Genomic DNA, 16245 nt, shown 5'->3' with positions numbered 1-16245 from the left:
TGAACTGGAGGTGAAGATATCTGATGTTTAAGAAAGTGCATGTTATTTCTGATTTTATTCATTTCTTTGATGATAGCTTCTCTTCTGAATTCAGTTTGTATACAAATAGGAGCTTTCTCAAAATTAAAGGGAAAAAGACCTGTAAAAAGCGAAAAAACCTCTTGCTCCTTAAAATCTTTAAATTGCCTTCAAATTCTTCTTTAATCTTTTCTAGTTTGGGACAGTATTGAGAAAAGGTAAAACTTTGTTTCTTATTGTTCAGCTGCTCACACATAGGAAAGTAATTTAGAATATTCTCTTTTAAATGATTTTGAAACAAAACCAATTTACATCTAAAACTTGCCAGTGCATCATACATGTGTGTTATTAACTAACCTTTCCCCTGAAGTTTGATATTTAAATGATTCAAATATCCTGTAATATCAACTAAGAATGCTAAATGTTGTACCCATGTCTGATCATTAAGAAATGCAACATCATGATTTTTCATTCCTAGGAACAATTTTATCTCCTCTAAAAGTAGAAAAAAGCTTTTTAGAACCTTATGACAAAATAACCAACGAATCTATGTGCAATAAGGTAGTCCTTCAAATTCACTCCGAAGTCTTTAAGAAATTGCACGAACAGCTTGAGTACGCTGTTCATTTCCAATACTTTGGAGCACAGGACCTGCTGATGAATAATGCAGTGGAATCATTGCAGTTTCGGAACGTCTGGATACATTTCCTTTAACTTTGCTGCAAGTCTTGCTACAAAACCTTCACTTTTGCCTGTCATTGCTGGAGCACTCTGTTCAGAGGAAGTTGGTGTTTTTCCAAAATGCTCCACACGGCATCATAAATGTCTTCCCCTGTAGTAGTTTCATGGATGGGAATCATTTCCAAGAACTCTTCAGTAATATTCATATTGTTGTCGCAAGCCTGAAGAAATAGAGCAACTTCAGCCACATCATGAATATCGAAACTGTCATCAAGTGCAATTGAAAAGCACTGTACGTTTGCGTATATTCCTTGCAACTGGTCACGCAGATTATCTGCAATTTTGGTTATTTTTCTGATCACAGTATTTCATGACAAAGATATATCGCGAAATACTTGCACATTTTTGGGACAGACGTTTTTGGTTGCTTTTATCATACACCTTAACCAAGGAACTGTCACTAAAAGGTTTGGAAAGTTTTGCCAATAAACAGCTGATTTCATAACTGGCTCTCACTGCTGATTTATTGTCTTTCATAATTTTTGAAAATACTTGTTGACTTTGAAGTGAATTCTTCATACTTTTAATTTTTCTTCTCTCAGTTTACCCTCGAAGCATGAATATTGTTCTTTGTGAATTTTATCAGAGTGCTTAAGGGTCAAAGCTGTATAACTGAGAGGAGACCTCCAAATAGCCTTTAAAAGAATGCGGAGAACAGACCATTGCTTCTGACCTAATGTCCAATCCTCACTTTCTCATGGTGCACCCTGTTGGGAATCTACCTGGATACTGAACAAACGAGGATGGGCTGGCAAATTTTTCCAAAATTTTATGCCGGCTGGGGTGTCACCTAGTTAAACAAGGCCCCCCCCCCCCCCCCCCCATTGTTTTCGACAGAAGCAGGGCGAACGATGAAAAGTCAGCTACTGGAACAAATCTGAAAACACACCCCAACTTAACATGACCAGAGTTAAAGATCAGTACTATCAACATAAGAATTCTGAATTGTAAAGAAATGGAGCTAGCTGAGGAATTTGATAAGTACCAGATCGACATAATAGGGGTGACTGAAACAAAAAAGACAAAAACTACTGAGATCTCTCTGAGCAATAAATACAAAATGTTATATTCAGGCAATGACAATCAAGGGAAAAGAAGGAGTAGCCATAGTATTCAACACTAAATACGAGGCTAATCTTTTTGAATGGCAGACAATCTCAACTAGAGTGATGTGGGCAAATATCAGAATGGGGAACTGGACAATGAGACTTATTTGTGCCTATGGTCCCACAGAAGGTTCTACTAAGGTAGAACCTTCTGTAGTGATATTTGACCAGAAATGCTGAAGTATGGTAGTATAAAAGTCTTACAGTGACTGCACTGCATAGTTCAGAAGGCCTGGACAGAGGGACGAATTCCCGATGATTGGAGTAGAGCTCTCATAGTACCCAGATATAAAAAGGGAAATAAAACTGAATGTGAAAATTACAGAGGTATTTCCCTACTGAGTGTTCCTGGTAAGGTTTATGCAAGTATACTTGAGAAACGGTTAAGAAGAATTGTGGAAGAAATGCTTGGTGAAGAACAAGCTGGATTCAGGCCAAATAGAGGCTGTCAGGATCAGATCTTCACTTTATGACAAATGGTCGAGAAACCGTGGGAATATAACAAAGATCTGTATTTAAGTTTTATTGATCTGGAAAATGCATATGATAAGGTGCCAAGAGAGAAGCTGTTCAATATGCTACAGTTATATGGTGTTAATGGGGCATTATATCAAGCAATACTTAGTCTCTATTTAAGTTGTAAGTCAGCAGTTAGAATTGAAGGAAGTTTAGGAAGATGGTTTAATGTTAAATCTGATGTGAGACAAGGATGTACATTATCCCCTCTGTTATTCATTATCTATATGGATCACATTATGAAGGAAAGTGGTATTAAACATGATATCAAAATTGGAGATGTTAATGTCAGCTCTTTGCTTTATGCGGATGATGTTATACTTCTAAATAAATCCACTACAAGTCTGCAAGATTCCCTGACTAAATTGAATAACTGTTGTAATAGATATGGTATGAAGGTCAGCAATAAAAAGACAAAGACAATGAAAATAGGCAGAATTTTTTAAAATGTCAACTGTGTTGTGAACAGAGAACCTGTGGAACAAGTAAAACATTTCAGCTACTTAGGCACGATTTTTAGTGAAGATAGTAAATTAAATATAGAAATAGACAACAGAATCAGCAAAGCTGATATGGTGGGAAGTCAATTGAATAATTCATATGGAATAAGAGAGAAATTAGTTGGAACACTAAATTAGCTGTATAGAAGACAGTGTTCAAACCAGTTTTAACTTATGGATCTGAGAGCTGGGTCAGAAGTAAAACACTTGACCAAAGACTAGAGATTGCAGATATGAGAGTCCTGAGAAAGATTATAGGCATGAACAGATGGCATCAATGGCAATATCATATTAAAAATGAGGATATTAGGAAAGAACTTGACATTGTCAGCATCCAGGAATGCGTTAGCAGAGCTAATCTCTGGTGGTATGGTCACTTAAACAGAATGGGCGAGGAAAGATTAGCAAAACAAGTGTTCTCTGCTAAGTTGGCAGGAAAACGACCCAGAGGAAGACCAAGATATAGGTGGATTGATGCTGTACAAAGTGCCTTAGATGATAGAAATATAAGATCTGATAATGTTGGAGTCTTGACAAGTAACAGACTGATTTGGAGGAAAATTGTAGATAGGAAGTTAGTAATAATGTTAATTTTTCATGTAGTACTATCATATCCCGTACATACCTTGAGGGTACATGGCAGGAATTTGATGATGATGATGTATATTGTATTCCTTGGGAAACACATCAGGGAGAAGACTGTTCCACAATACAGCAGTAGCAGAGATGAGGAGGAAAAGAAACTTGTTCTGTGAATTTCAAGGTGTACTGTGAAGGGATGTTGGGTAGCAGCCACACGTGTTCCAACAGACTTAGTACTGAGTTGGGGGAATTATGGATACTATTTTATATGAACATTTGCCATGGAAATATTTATAGAATACACGTATTGCAGAAAGCAAATGCCTGTGCAAAAGTGGGAGAAGTGAGTTGGTAACAGATAGGTTATTAATCAATGTAATTGCTGTCTTCTGTATTAAGGCAAGCATTTTGTGGGAGCTCTTAGGTGCCTCACTCCAAATGTGAGAACAGTATTCAATAGCCGTGGGGGGCGGATTGTGATTTGTATAAGGTTAACAGCTGTTCATAAGTGAAGTAACATCTTGAGCAAAAGAGAAATCCTATTTTTTTTGAAGCTGGGGAGGCAGTGGGTGTGATGTGTTTATGTCAGGGAGATTCCAATAAGAGAAATCTCATCTTGTCTGGAAATTTGAGTGTTGTCAAAGGTAATACTGAAAAAAAGCGTTTTTTTTTTTTTGTGAGAAATAAGCCAGAAATGGGTTTTGCTAGCATTGAAATTGATGAGGTTATCTGAACCCAATTGGAGGATAGCTTGGAAATCAGAATTGAGGGCAGTGGGGATTGATGCTCTGTAGGTTTGATGATTTGTGTACAGTAAGGTTTATCAAATGAAAGGGGGTGGGCAATATGCTATCATCTGCAAAACTGTATTGAATTGGAGATCAACTGAAGTAGGTCATTGATATATGGAAGGAGGGTTGGTGAGAGAACAGAACCTTGTAGAACCCCGGCGTTAGTTGAATGGTGAGAGGATAAGGAACCATCCACCATCACACAGTGTGCATCCAGACAGAAAGCTGGCAATCCAACTGCAGAAGTTGGCACAGAACAGATCAAACAATGGAAGTTTGTTTAGTAAGCCAGAAATGGGTGATATATGTGAGTAGATCTCCTGTTGATTGACAGCAACATAATCCATACTGGTGGTTGTTTATTAGCTTTGGATGCTTTCGAGGTAGGAGTAGTAGTTGGAGTTGATGGTTTTCTCCATTACTTTAGACAGGACTGAGGTGAGTGAGATAGAGTGATAGTTTGATGGCAGTGATTTGTCACCCTTCTTGGAAATGGGTTGAACATAGGCTTTTTTCCAAGCTGTGGGATAGATACCAGTGGAGGATAAAAGTCAGTTCTGGTGCACAAACCTTCAGGATAATTGGAGGAATGCCATCAGGACCAGAAGACTCCTGTGTCTAATTTGGATGATATTTTTTTTTATCTCTTTCTGGTGAAAAGGTATAGGGGCATTGTATTGGGCATCTGGAATGGTTGGGGGACATTTACCATGATCAGTTATGCATACATTGGAAGCAAAGTGTAAAGCCAGGAGATTAGTTTTTTTCTGTGGGTGACAATGCTGTAGAGTCATCTGGGTATGATATATGCCGGAATAGATTACCTTCCTTGCTTCATCACCATATTGCCTCATGAAAGGTCTCCTCTGAAATAAAGACTACATCCTACTCTTCATTACTGCTGAATGTGTAATAACCATCACTCTGCAAAGTACAATGGACATACAAGTTGCCATTTTGCTTTACTAGAAAACATATCAGCATGAAAAGTGGAAGCTATCAAACATTTAAACTGGCTGAAAATGGTTCATTCTGCCCAACTTTCAGATTGTGGTGTCTTCATTATGCATATTCAACTCATTCTTTTGTACTTAATAATTGTTGAGGCAGCTGCAGTTATGATCCTTAACAAACATGAATTTCATAATTAGACTAAAATTTCAGACTTATTCAAAGTCAACAATAAATCCTTTTTCAGTATAAATCCAGTTAATAAGTGAAATAACATCTTGAGCAAAAGATAAATCCTATTTTTTTTAGAAGCTGGGAAGGCAGTGGTTGTGATGTGTTTATACCAGGATTGGCTTGATGTCCGTATCACACCAATGTATCACAATACTAGTTTTAATTGGTAGGTAAAAGCTGAATTTATGATTAAAATATCAAAATAAGTCCTTTATCAGTGGTACCCCCCCCCCCCTCACACAGCACACTCGTTTTTCATTTCACCTAATAGTATAGGAAATCTCACCCAATATTTTTAAATGTTTTTATTTAGCTAATTGTTTTATTTGATTACATATTGCTTTAGTCACATCATGAATCTTCGTGCCTGGGAAACATGCTTTTGTTGCTGCCTCTAATAGAATCAGCATGTCCTTTTTTTTTTCTTTTTTTTTTGTCTGTTTGTATTTTCACTATCCTTCCTTTACTTTTTTTTTCAGGTGTTTTGGTATCTTTACCTGCTACTTTCCAAGTGATTTTCTAGTCTCTTCAACTCTTGCATTGTGCAGCACTTGTTGAATCCTTAATTTCCAATATTGTGAACTCCTCTATTTTTCCTCTTTCTTTCATATCTCCTTTTTCATACATATGCACATGCACTAGCATACACCACTAGCACCATCCTGCATTTATTATTATTATTTAGAAACCTCCAGGAAACAAGGACTCATTGAGGGAGAGCCACATACTACATGCACAAGCTATCATACTTATTCTTGAATTCATTCATGCTGCTTGCACACAACATCCAATGGCAATCCATTCCATTCATGCACCACTCTATGCAAGAAAAATCTAGCCCTCATCCCCTATTCCTTTCAGCATTCATTCTCAGCTTCAAGGATGCCTTCTTGTCCTTTTCCCACCCTGCATCAACTGAAATCCTGTATGACGCTTTCAGAAGTTTGTAAGTCTCAATCATGTCACCCCTCTTTCTCCTGTTTGCTAGTGTCTGCAGTCTATCAATACAAATTCTCAATCTGTCTTCATAATCAGTATTCCACAATCCTAATATCATTTTTAGCATTCCACAAAATATATGTATAATTTATAATTTCCATACATTCTTATACTATGTGCTTGCATAATGTTTTAATTTTAGCAGATTTTTTTCCCACCTTTGTAATATAGTTTAGTTTATTTCAGTGAAAACACGATGAGTCTTTTGACTCTATGGAGGCCTGAATAATAATAATAAAAACTATTAATTTGTTGCATGCACAATACATGATATAAATTATAATTTTTCTTTTATAGATAAATTTGATCAGTTCTGGGCAGTCAACAAAAGACTCATGGAACATACCAATGAAGAATTGTTTAAATTAATACCCTTCAGAATTTATCAGGTAAACAAAATTGCAAAACATTTGTGAAGTATAATGATTATAAATCTTTTCATTAAATCTAGGATGGCCAAAAAAGTTGTCTGCCGACTTTTAAACAACTGCTGAATGGAGAGCAACAGTAAGGATATTGTGGTTTGTTTGGTTCTTGAAGTCTGCAACTCTGTTCCTGTTATGTGCTACCAAAACAAATTTTTCTGTTTCAGTTTTTGTTGCTACTGTCCATCTCAAAAATTTAAAGGGGAAGGAAATGCTTCCAAAACTTTAATTCAGCTCTTCACTTAAGGGAATTTTTTTATTCCTATTGCATAAGTATAACATGCTGCTCTTTCAACTATGCTAATACAAAATGTTTTTTATCCATGTATCAAGGGAGACTGGTATGTTGTTGTATTCAGAGATAATGGCATTTTATGGTCACGTGTACTTTTCAAACCTTAATTATTGACTGTTGTAGATATGCCAACCAGTAAACCCTCTTTGACTTGAAGGAAGCAGGCAAACATTATATTAAAGATTTATTATGTTAAAGAACAGAAAACATTTACAGCCATCTATATACAGTGTTAGATATTTGGTATGTTGTGGAGGCATTTGTCTCCTGTAGTATTAGTATGTAATCCAGTGCAAGGAAGCAAACGTGATTCATCATTAAAAATCATTGAAATCAGAACATAGAAGCTGCACAAACAATGAAAAATGTTCTTGTGAAATCATCTGAATATGTGTAGAATCATAATGTAGCCATCATGCTTTCCCTGTAAATTACAGATAGTCTGTATTATAATATAGACATAGTTCTGAATATCAAAATACAGTAGAATCTCTCTTAAGCAGCAACAACGGGACTTCACCGATTCCAGATATGAGATTTTGCCAGATAATTGAATATATATTTCGAGAACTCACCTGTTCACTGTAATGCCATCTGTAGAAATTGCAGCATGTGAAGTTTGTTGGTCATGTTTTTCGATCTGCCAGCCATAATTAAATGAATAACATCAAAAATCGTGTGGATTTTTTAAATTTTAAAACACATAACATCATCAAATTCCTGATATATACCCTTGAGGGTATATATCAGGAATTTGCTGATGATAATTTTATATTTCACAAAATCAAATTTAAACAGCATTTAAAAATTACAGTATGCATTATCACATGAAAATTGTAGTAAATTTCTTAGTGCGACGACATAACATAACTTCGAATGTCTGCCTGCTTACAAGATTGTCACCGGAGCTTTAAAAATTCACTGTGTATACAATGAAGTTTCATAACTTCATGTGCTGACATAGATGAACACTGCTCAGCAAATCTTGCCAGAATACAAGCCCACTGGATATTTTTCTTATCCCATAGGCTTAAATTTCGGATTTAAATTTAGATCTTTGAAAGTGCCGTTGTATTGGTATTGCCGATTAATTGAGTGCTGGTTGTGAGAGATTTTACTATATCATTCTTTGTTAAGATACATCATTTCACGCAGAAGTTTTGAATATGATATTCAAAAGAGTAGGAATTTATAAATAAAATGCTTGTTTTTAGACCTGAAATTGGGTACTTCCACTTGTCCTAAATTTGCAATTAACAACATCAAGTATATAATAAACAGGAATCCCAGCTTTTTATTATTTATTTTTTTAAAAATTTAAATCAGAAAGATGTTTTTGGAAATGGCTTTCCTCTCAGAAAGGCTTAAATCAGAAAGATGTTTTTGGAAATGGAAAATTTACAAAAACTTTTTAAAGTTTTTGTAAGAGAATTAACTAAATAATCACCTTATTTGCAGTACAATGCAGCATTATCTGTGATGGCAAGATGCAAACAGTTTGTGAAGGAAATCCTTTTCGATTCTTTGGAAACATGCAAAAAAAACTAGGGGTTGGTGTATATAGTCTGTTGTGTATGTTTAACATTCAGTACAACAGACTCCCACCATTGGCATTGCTAACCGGAGATTATGATGCATTCTGTGGACACTAGTTATACACGTGACAGTGACTCATACATGTCACAGAGACCTCCCAAATGAGTCAGAGAAGACTCATTTGGGAGGTACACACTATCACACACAAAGCTCATCTAACTGTGCATTAAACTGATTTAATGTGTCTACATTCACAACACGTGCAATGCATTCCACTCATCAACCACTCCATGTAAGGAATCTTCTCCTCGCACCTCTGCTCACACCCTCCTCATACAATTTCCAGGAATGGCCTCTTGTTCTACTCTCCCATTCTATAAAAAATCTCTTCCATGTCAACTGGTAACAACCCCTGACTAACTTATATTTCTCAGTCATAGCCCCCCTCCTCTTATTCACCAAGCTTTGCAATTTACATTCTCTCAATCTGTCCTCATACTCCACATTCCAAAGACTATGACCACCTTTGCAAATCATCTTTGGATCCTTTCTAACATATCTTCGTCATCAATGAAAACTCGTGGACCAAATCTGTTCAATAATCCATATGAGGCCTGACAAGGCCTTATACAGTGGCATCATTATCTCTTTATTTCTGCATGTTAGGATTCTCCGCATCATTGCCATTATCCAACGTCTTCATGACTTGTGCAATATGACCCCTGAATTTCAGGTCTTTATTCACCAACACTTTCAGGTTTCTCGTATCTTCTACCTCCTTTAAAGTTTCTCCACCAAGTATATACTTTGCATCCCATCATTGCTTACCAAATTTCAAAACCTTATATTTTGCAACATTGAACTGACAGTTCTGCTTACCTGCAAGCTATTCAAGTCCTCTTGAAAGGCCATAACATCTGCGTGACAATTCATTGCTTATCCCAATTTTGCATTATCTGTAAACAGCTGCATATCACTAGTTAAACTCATCCCCATATCATTAATATACAAATTGAACAACAATGGTCTCTAAACTGACCCCTGCAGCACACCAATAGCGACCTTCTACTTTCATGATACTGCACCCCCCCCCTTGTACTACTTTTTTATACCTATTTGACAGTCAGTCACTGATCCAACTCAGAAGTCTGTTATCCAATCCTATCTGTTTCAATTTATTTAACAGTTTGTCATGTGGCAGTCTATCAAAAGCTTTTGTATATACATCTCCCTTGTTCAAGGCATTTGTCACCTCATTATAGTACATAGGCAAGTTAGTAAAACATGATCTCCCTTTAACAAACCCATTCTAACAACCACAGAGAATACTGCTGCTATCAACCCATTTCTGTATCCTACTTTTCATATCTCTTGTACCTTCACCACAATTCCAGATGTGGCCTATAATTTTTAGCAACAGCCTTATCACCACCTTTATGCAGTAGAACAATATTACCTTCTTCCCACTTCATCCACTTTCTTGGAACCTGTGCTGTTGTAAGACTCTTGTGATTGAACTCAAGCATCAAACTATAGGCTATCTGCGTGTGTCAGGTGTTGTGGTTAAGTTGTTGGAGAAGTTTGTGAGAACTAGGATCCAGAGTTGGGTTGACAACAACGGTATTATCTTTGATGGACAGCATGGATTGCTAAAGGGAGGTCATGTTTTAGTAATCTACTTACTTATTACAATAAAGTGACTGCTTCCTTGGACAGAGGAGAAGGATACACAGTAATATACTTAGATTTCACAAAGGCTTTTGATAGAGTACCTCATGATAAATTGATAGTCAAACTAGAGCAGATGGGGTTGGATATTAGATTAGTGCATTGGATTGGAGACTGGCTATCTGATAGGTAACAAGTTATGAATGGGGGAGCGATATCCAGGAAGAGGAAAGTCACTAGTGGAGTGCCTCAGGGGTCTTTGGGGCCATTACTGTTTAACTTGTATATTAACAATATAGGTGAAAATTTGGATGGAGATATTCAGTTGTTTGCAGATGATGCAAACAACTGAATATCTCCATCCAAATCTTTTGTTGGGACAAAAGATTTGGATGGAGTTGGGACAAACCATGAAGCGTAGTGAAGATGTTGTGGCCTTACAAGAAGACTTGAATAAATTGAGTGATTGGGCATGGAAATGGGGATGTGAGTTAAATGTTGCAAAATGTAAGGTTTTAAAATTTGGAAAACAAAGATGGGGTGCAGAATTTATGTTTGTAAATTATGTTGAAATTCCTTAAATAATGTAATAGTCGTGTTGCCAACGTATAAGCTTTTCTACAAGAAGAAGATCTGATTATAATTGAGATGGCATCTCTGCCCTGGTTGGAGAGATCGACCATATAGTCACTTTCTACAACCATATGGTTTAGACTTGGAAGATGAATAGACATGCAGGAATATCAAAGAGAAAGGATTGTATGTGGAATTATAAGGCAGGTGATTATAATTGTCTTAGAAAATCAGCTTGAGGCAGTTCCATGGATGGAGGAATTGGAAGAGCGAGATGTCATCAGTGTTTGGGAACTTGTGAAGGAATATTTATTAGCAGTAAAGTAGAAGAAAAATATTATCAGATGGGAACTGCAGGTAAAATAGAGGTTATGGAAAAAATATAAGGAGAGGGGTGGAATACAGATGCATGATGAGTATAAGATGCAGGCAAGGAAAGTGACTAGTATGGTGAGGAAGGCAAAACTGGAATATGAGAAGAGATTGGCATGAGATCCAAAAAAAAAAAAATTGTTCACTGAACACTTTATTGAGATATTTCAACCTGGATAAGTAGATTTTAATACTAGAGGGATTGGGGGGGGGGGAGACAGGTTCGAGTTTAGAAGTGCAAGAAAAGAATGCGTTCCAGATACTGAGTATTCTGGATGTCAGGAAAAGCAATGGAACTGGATGGGATTTCACCATGGGTTTTTGAGAGAATGTGCTAAAGAACTGACAGCTACTATAGACCAATTTGTATTTCATTAGTAGTTAAGATTTTGGAGAAATTAGTGAGGGATCATTTACAGCATTGGACAGATGAGGGTAATGTTATCAGCATGGATTTGTTAAGGGGTGCTCGTTTCAGTAATATTATTGCCTTTTATATAAAAAAAAAAAGTGACAAGTATTTGATGAGAGAAAGGCATATTCTGCCAATTTTTTGGATTTTAAAAAAAGCATTTGACGGGATGCCACATAATAAGCTGATATACAAGTTTCAACACATGGGTTTAGATGTCATGTTAATGAACTGGTTTGGGGATTAGCTTTCTGATAGGTATCAGAGAGTTGTATATGAGGGAATGGTATCAAGGAAGCAGAAGATTACGTGGGGGTAGGCTCAGCACTGCTTAACCTTTATATCAGTGACATTGTCAATGGATTATAGAGGAATATTCAGTTGTTTGCAGATCTGGGCCCTTCAAGAGGAAGTAGAGGAGACAAGGGATCTGGGGTGGTGACTGACAGAAACCTGAAATTCGGGAAACATAGTAAAAGTGGTAAAGGTAACCCGGGGGATTGCTGCAATACTGAGAAGGATGCTGAAATAAGAATTGTCATTTCATTATGTAAGGTTCTGATCAGACGACACCTGGATTATTGTGCTCATATTTGGTCCCCAGTACTTGTAGGGGATAAATTAACCATGAAAAGATTGCAGAGGCAGACAACAAAAATGATATTAGGGCTGCACAATGTTAGGTATGAGGATAGACTGAGGGAAAATGGACTGTAGAGTTTGGTAGATAGAAAGAGGAGAGGTGATGTGATTGAGACTTTAAACTGTTGAGAGTTAGTTATAGGATTGACACTGGGGAGTTCTTTTGTTTGGTGGAACAGGGGGGAAGGAACAAGAACAAGGCCCCCCTGGAAATTGTGAAAGAAAGTCATGAGCAATAGAGTAAGGAGTGGTTTCTTTACATGGAGGGTGGTTGAACTGTGGAATGCATTGCCTGATAGAGTGGTGAGAGCACGAAGAGTCAGTGGATTCAAGGAGAGTTTTGATAGACTGTGTTTTCTAGGGTGGGCCTCCCATGATGAGTTTTGTGACTCCATGGAGGCCTGAATCATAATCATAATAAATATTTTATTGTAATGTATACATGTATTGTGAAATGCTGATAATATGAAAGTGGCCAAGAATTAATGTAAATTATTTACATATACTTAAGTGGGAGATAAATGTCATTGCCTGGTGTGAGGCTACTTATTGGAGGCCTGAAGTAGCTTTAAAAAGTTCCAATGTTGGTCTCTAGAGCAGAGTTTCCAGACCATGTAAAAAAAAAAATTAAAAATACAAAAAAATATATAATTGATAAAATATAATTGATAAAAAAAAATCCTTAGTCCACCCATGGTACAAAATTTACTACAGATTTACAAAGCAACATAAAAATAAATAAATAAAAACAATTTTAGAGTATGTCACTGATGTTAGTCCTTATAATTATGACATTGCAACAGAGTAATTCCGAAATCAATACTGATTTCTTTAGTGTGGTGGATTTTAGATGCATGATGCGAGAAAATACTGGGGGGGGGGGGGTCAATAATAAAAATGTATTTTAGTGAAGTTGTTTATCTCCAGACAAAACTGCATATTAACAGCAATATTGACAAGCATAGGAGTGAAGAATCTATATGTGACCAACACAACCCATATGATTATGCTTTGCAATGTCTATGATTACAGTGTGTCTTATTTCCTTTCACTGTGATGACTGCAGCAATCCTATGGAGCATACTTTCCACAAGCATATGATAGCGGTCAATGGGAATTTTAGACCTTTCTTCTTACAGGTATATGTAATGAGGTCCTGAACTGTTGTGGGGTTGACATCCCTTGACCTCACCTGATACTCCAGTTCATCTAACAGATGTTCACTATGGTTGAGATCAATGCTCTGTGGAGATCAGTCCAGTGTGGTGACGTTCATGTTTACAAACCACACAGTGACAGCTGCAGCCTTATGACATAGTGCATTGTCTTGATGAAAGAGACAATGTTCATTTCCATAGAAACACCACAAAGCAGGAAGCATTTCATTGCCCAGAATGTTCAGATATCTCTCAGAGTTCAGTGCTCGTGGCACCTCAAACAGAGGTCCAAAGCCAAACCAGGAAAAACAGGACCATACCATCACGCTTCCACCTCCGAATTCCATAGTTGAGATTACGCACTCTTGTAAGAGATGTTCACCGGGCATACACAACACAATGCACCCATCCATCTGCTTGGTAGAAGGTATAGCACAATTCATTACTCCATAACAGAGTAATGAATTGTGCCGAATTTGCACCACCGAAGACGATGCTGCATATTGGTCAGGTAATATTGGACTTGCACGTTTTGGTCCTACCATGGAAACCCATATTGTGAGCCTTGGTTCTGAATGTTTTTTTTTTCAGATTTGTGTTCCATTTGGTGCCTGGAACTCTACATTCAACGTGTTGGCTGAACAAATGGTAGTTTTTGCATATTAACCTTTGTAGCACCTTGCAGTTATGTTCAGTGAGTGTGGTGAGTTGTTCAATGCAGGTAGCACTTGCAGTTGACTCCATGCACTTCCATCTTGGTATGGTGTCACTGATTTATTGACCCAAATTTGTCCAATTTGTCAACAATTTGCCAAAGAAATAGACCTACAGCCTGGCATCCTATCACAATGCCTCTTTCAAACTTTATCAGTTCTCTTCTTACAGCAATTTCACCTGGACATAGTTGCTCTGGCTTGGGAGCATCATATTCCTCCAATTTATACTACAAACACATAACTCATTACATGGTACAATGCACCTTGCCCATGGGGTTGTCCTTTCACTTCTTTCCAAGTAGTGTATTTAATTCTGTAAATAATATTTAATCAACTAAATCATTGATTTGAATATGCTTGGAGTGATTTCTGACTTCATTCAGAATAATTCAAGCCCATGTTTCTTTGTGTTGAGCTGAAAACTTAAGTGTGAGATTGGTAATAGCATTTTCTAAGGATGAACCTGATTAGCATTTTGGCATTCAAAATAAATGCATTTTTACACCACACATTCACATCTGAAGCAGGGTAGCAAATTACTCTCCATAGTGACATGAGGATTCGTTATAACATATGAATTATTATTAAACCAGACCTCTATGGAGTCAAAAGACTCATCACAGGCGACAAACACTGTTTTACACAAAGCCCATCAAACTACGGTTTAAACTCATTCATCACAATGTCATGCAGTGCATTCCACTCAACAACCACTCCATGCAAAGAGCCTGCTCCCTTATGTCCTTGCTTACATTCTCCTTATACAAAGCTTCAAAGTATGTCCCCATGTTCTACCCCTTTCTCTGAAAAATTTCTTCCACATTAGCCCACTAACACCTCTTTACCAACTTAAATGTCTCAATCATATGCTCTGTTTTCCTCCTATTCACAAGACTTTGCGCGTGCACACACACACTGCATTTCCCTCAATCTGTCCTCATATTCCACATCCCAAAAGACAAGTTATGACCTTAGTCAGTTGTCTCTGGACCTTTTCCAATATATCCTCATCATATGAAAACCAGAGAGCCAAATCTGCACACATTTATTCATACTAGGCCTGATCAAAGGCTTACACAATGGAACTAGAATCTCTTTATTTCTGCAAGTTAAGGTCCTTGCATCATTATTACAATCTGATGTGATGACTTCACAATTTGTGCAGTGTGACCTCTGAACTTCAGACCTTTGTCCACCATCACCACTCCAACATCCCATCTCCTCAACTCACTCCAAAATTTCCCTTCCAATTGTATACTTTGCATTCCATTGTTGCCTGCCAAATTTCAGAACCTGACTCTTTGCAACATTGAATTGCCAATTCCATACTATTGTCCACTCATATAATCTATTCAGTCCTGTGAGACCACAACATCTCCTTGATTCACAAGGTTTTGTGAACTGCATTCCCTCAATATGTCCTCATATCCTACATCCCAAAAAACAGTTATGTATATCCCAATCACATTTACCAGAGAACCAAATTTGCACACAATAATCCCTATCCCTGAAACAACTAATTCAAAATCGTGTGAAGTGGAAAAAATGTCAACGTATTCGTGTACCAATATGATTTTGAAGTAAGAACAACTTCTGAATTTGAAGATGAACAGGAAATTGGTTCTCTACTCAGCTACTTATTCAGGATTTTATATAAATATATATATATTTTTTTAAAAAATTGAATAACTAGAAACCAAGAAAAATGAAAACAAAGTTTAATAGCACAACTAGTATCAGCCTTCTTCAGATGCACATTAAAAAAGAAATAACCAGTAAAACATAGAGGAAATAATTGTAAACATTACGGAAAGTTAGTGTATATATATATTTATCGTCGAAACGTTGAAGTCTGTGCATTCAAAACTGTTCTCTCGTTGGCTTCAATGTTGGGCATATGCATGCATATAGCATCTCGCGAATGCCAGTATTTGATCGTAACGCAATGACAGTCTGAAAGGTTGTAACTCAGGTTTTTGTTGAGATGTAGGGGGTTGAGAATGATTTCTTT

At 36.9% G+C, this 16245-nt stretch overlaps 1 protein-coding gene across 6 annotated transcripts in view; it reads left to right on the top strand.

Moving 5' to 3' along the window:
- Atg5 (autophagy protein 5) overlaps nucleotides 1-16245 on the top strand; it is a 112010-nt gene that overhangs the window by 66031 nt on the left and 29734 nt on the right. For all 6 annotated transcript variants that reach the window (XM_090408775.1, XM_090408773.1, XM_090408772.1 and 3 more), the window contains exon 6: nucleotides 6736-6827. In XM_090408775.1, coding sequence (XP_090264901.1) covers nucleotides 6736-6827 — 92 coding nt within the window. The remainder of the gene's footprint in view (nucleotides 1-6735; nucleotides 6828-16245) is intronic.

The sequence above is a fragment of the Typopeltis vanoorti genome, chromosome 19 (assembly GCF_054136105.1).
Source record: "Typopeltis vanoorti isolate ZY-2024b chromosome 19, IOZ_Tvanoo_1.0, whole genome shotgun sequence".
NCBI classification, from domain to species: Eukaryota; Metazoa; Arthropoda; class Arachnida; order Uropygi; family Thelyphonidae; genus Typopeltis; species Typopeltis vanoorti.
This window is presented reverse-complemented; position numbering and strand designations above follow the sequence as displayed.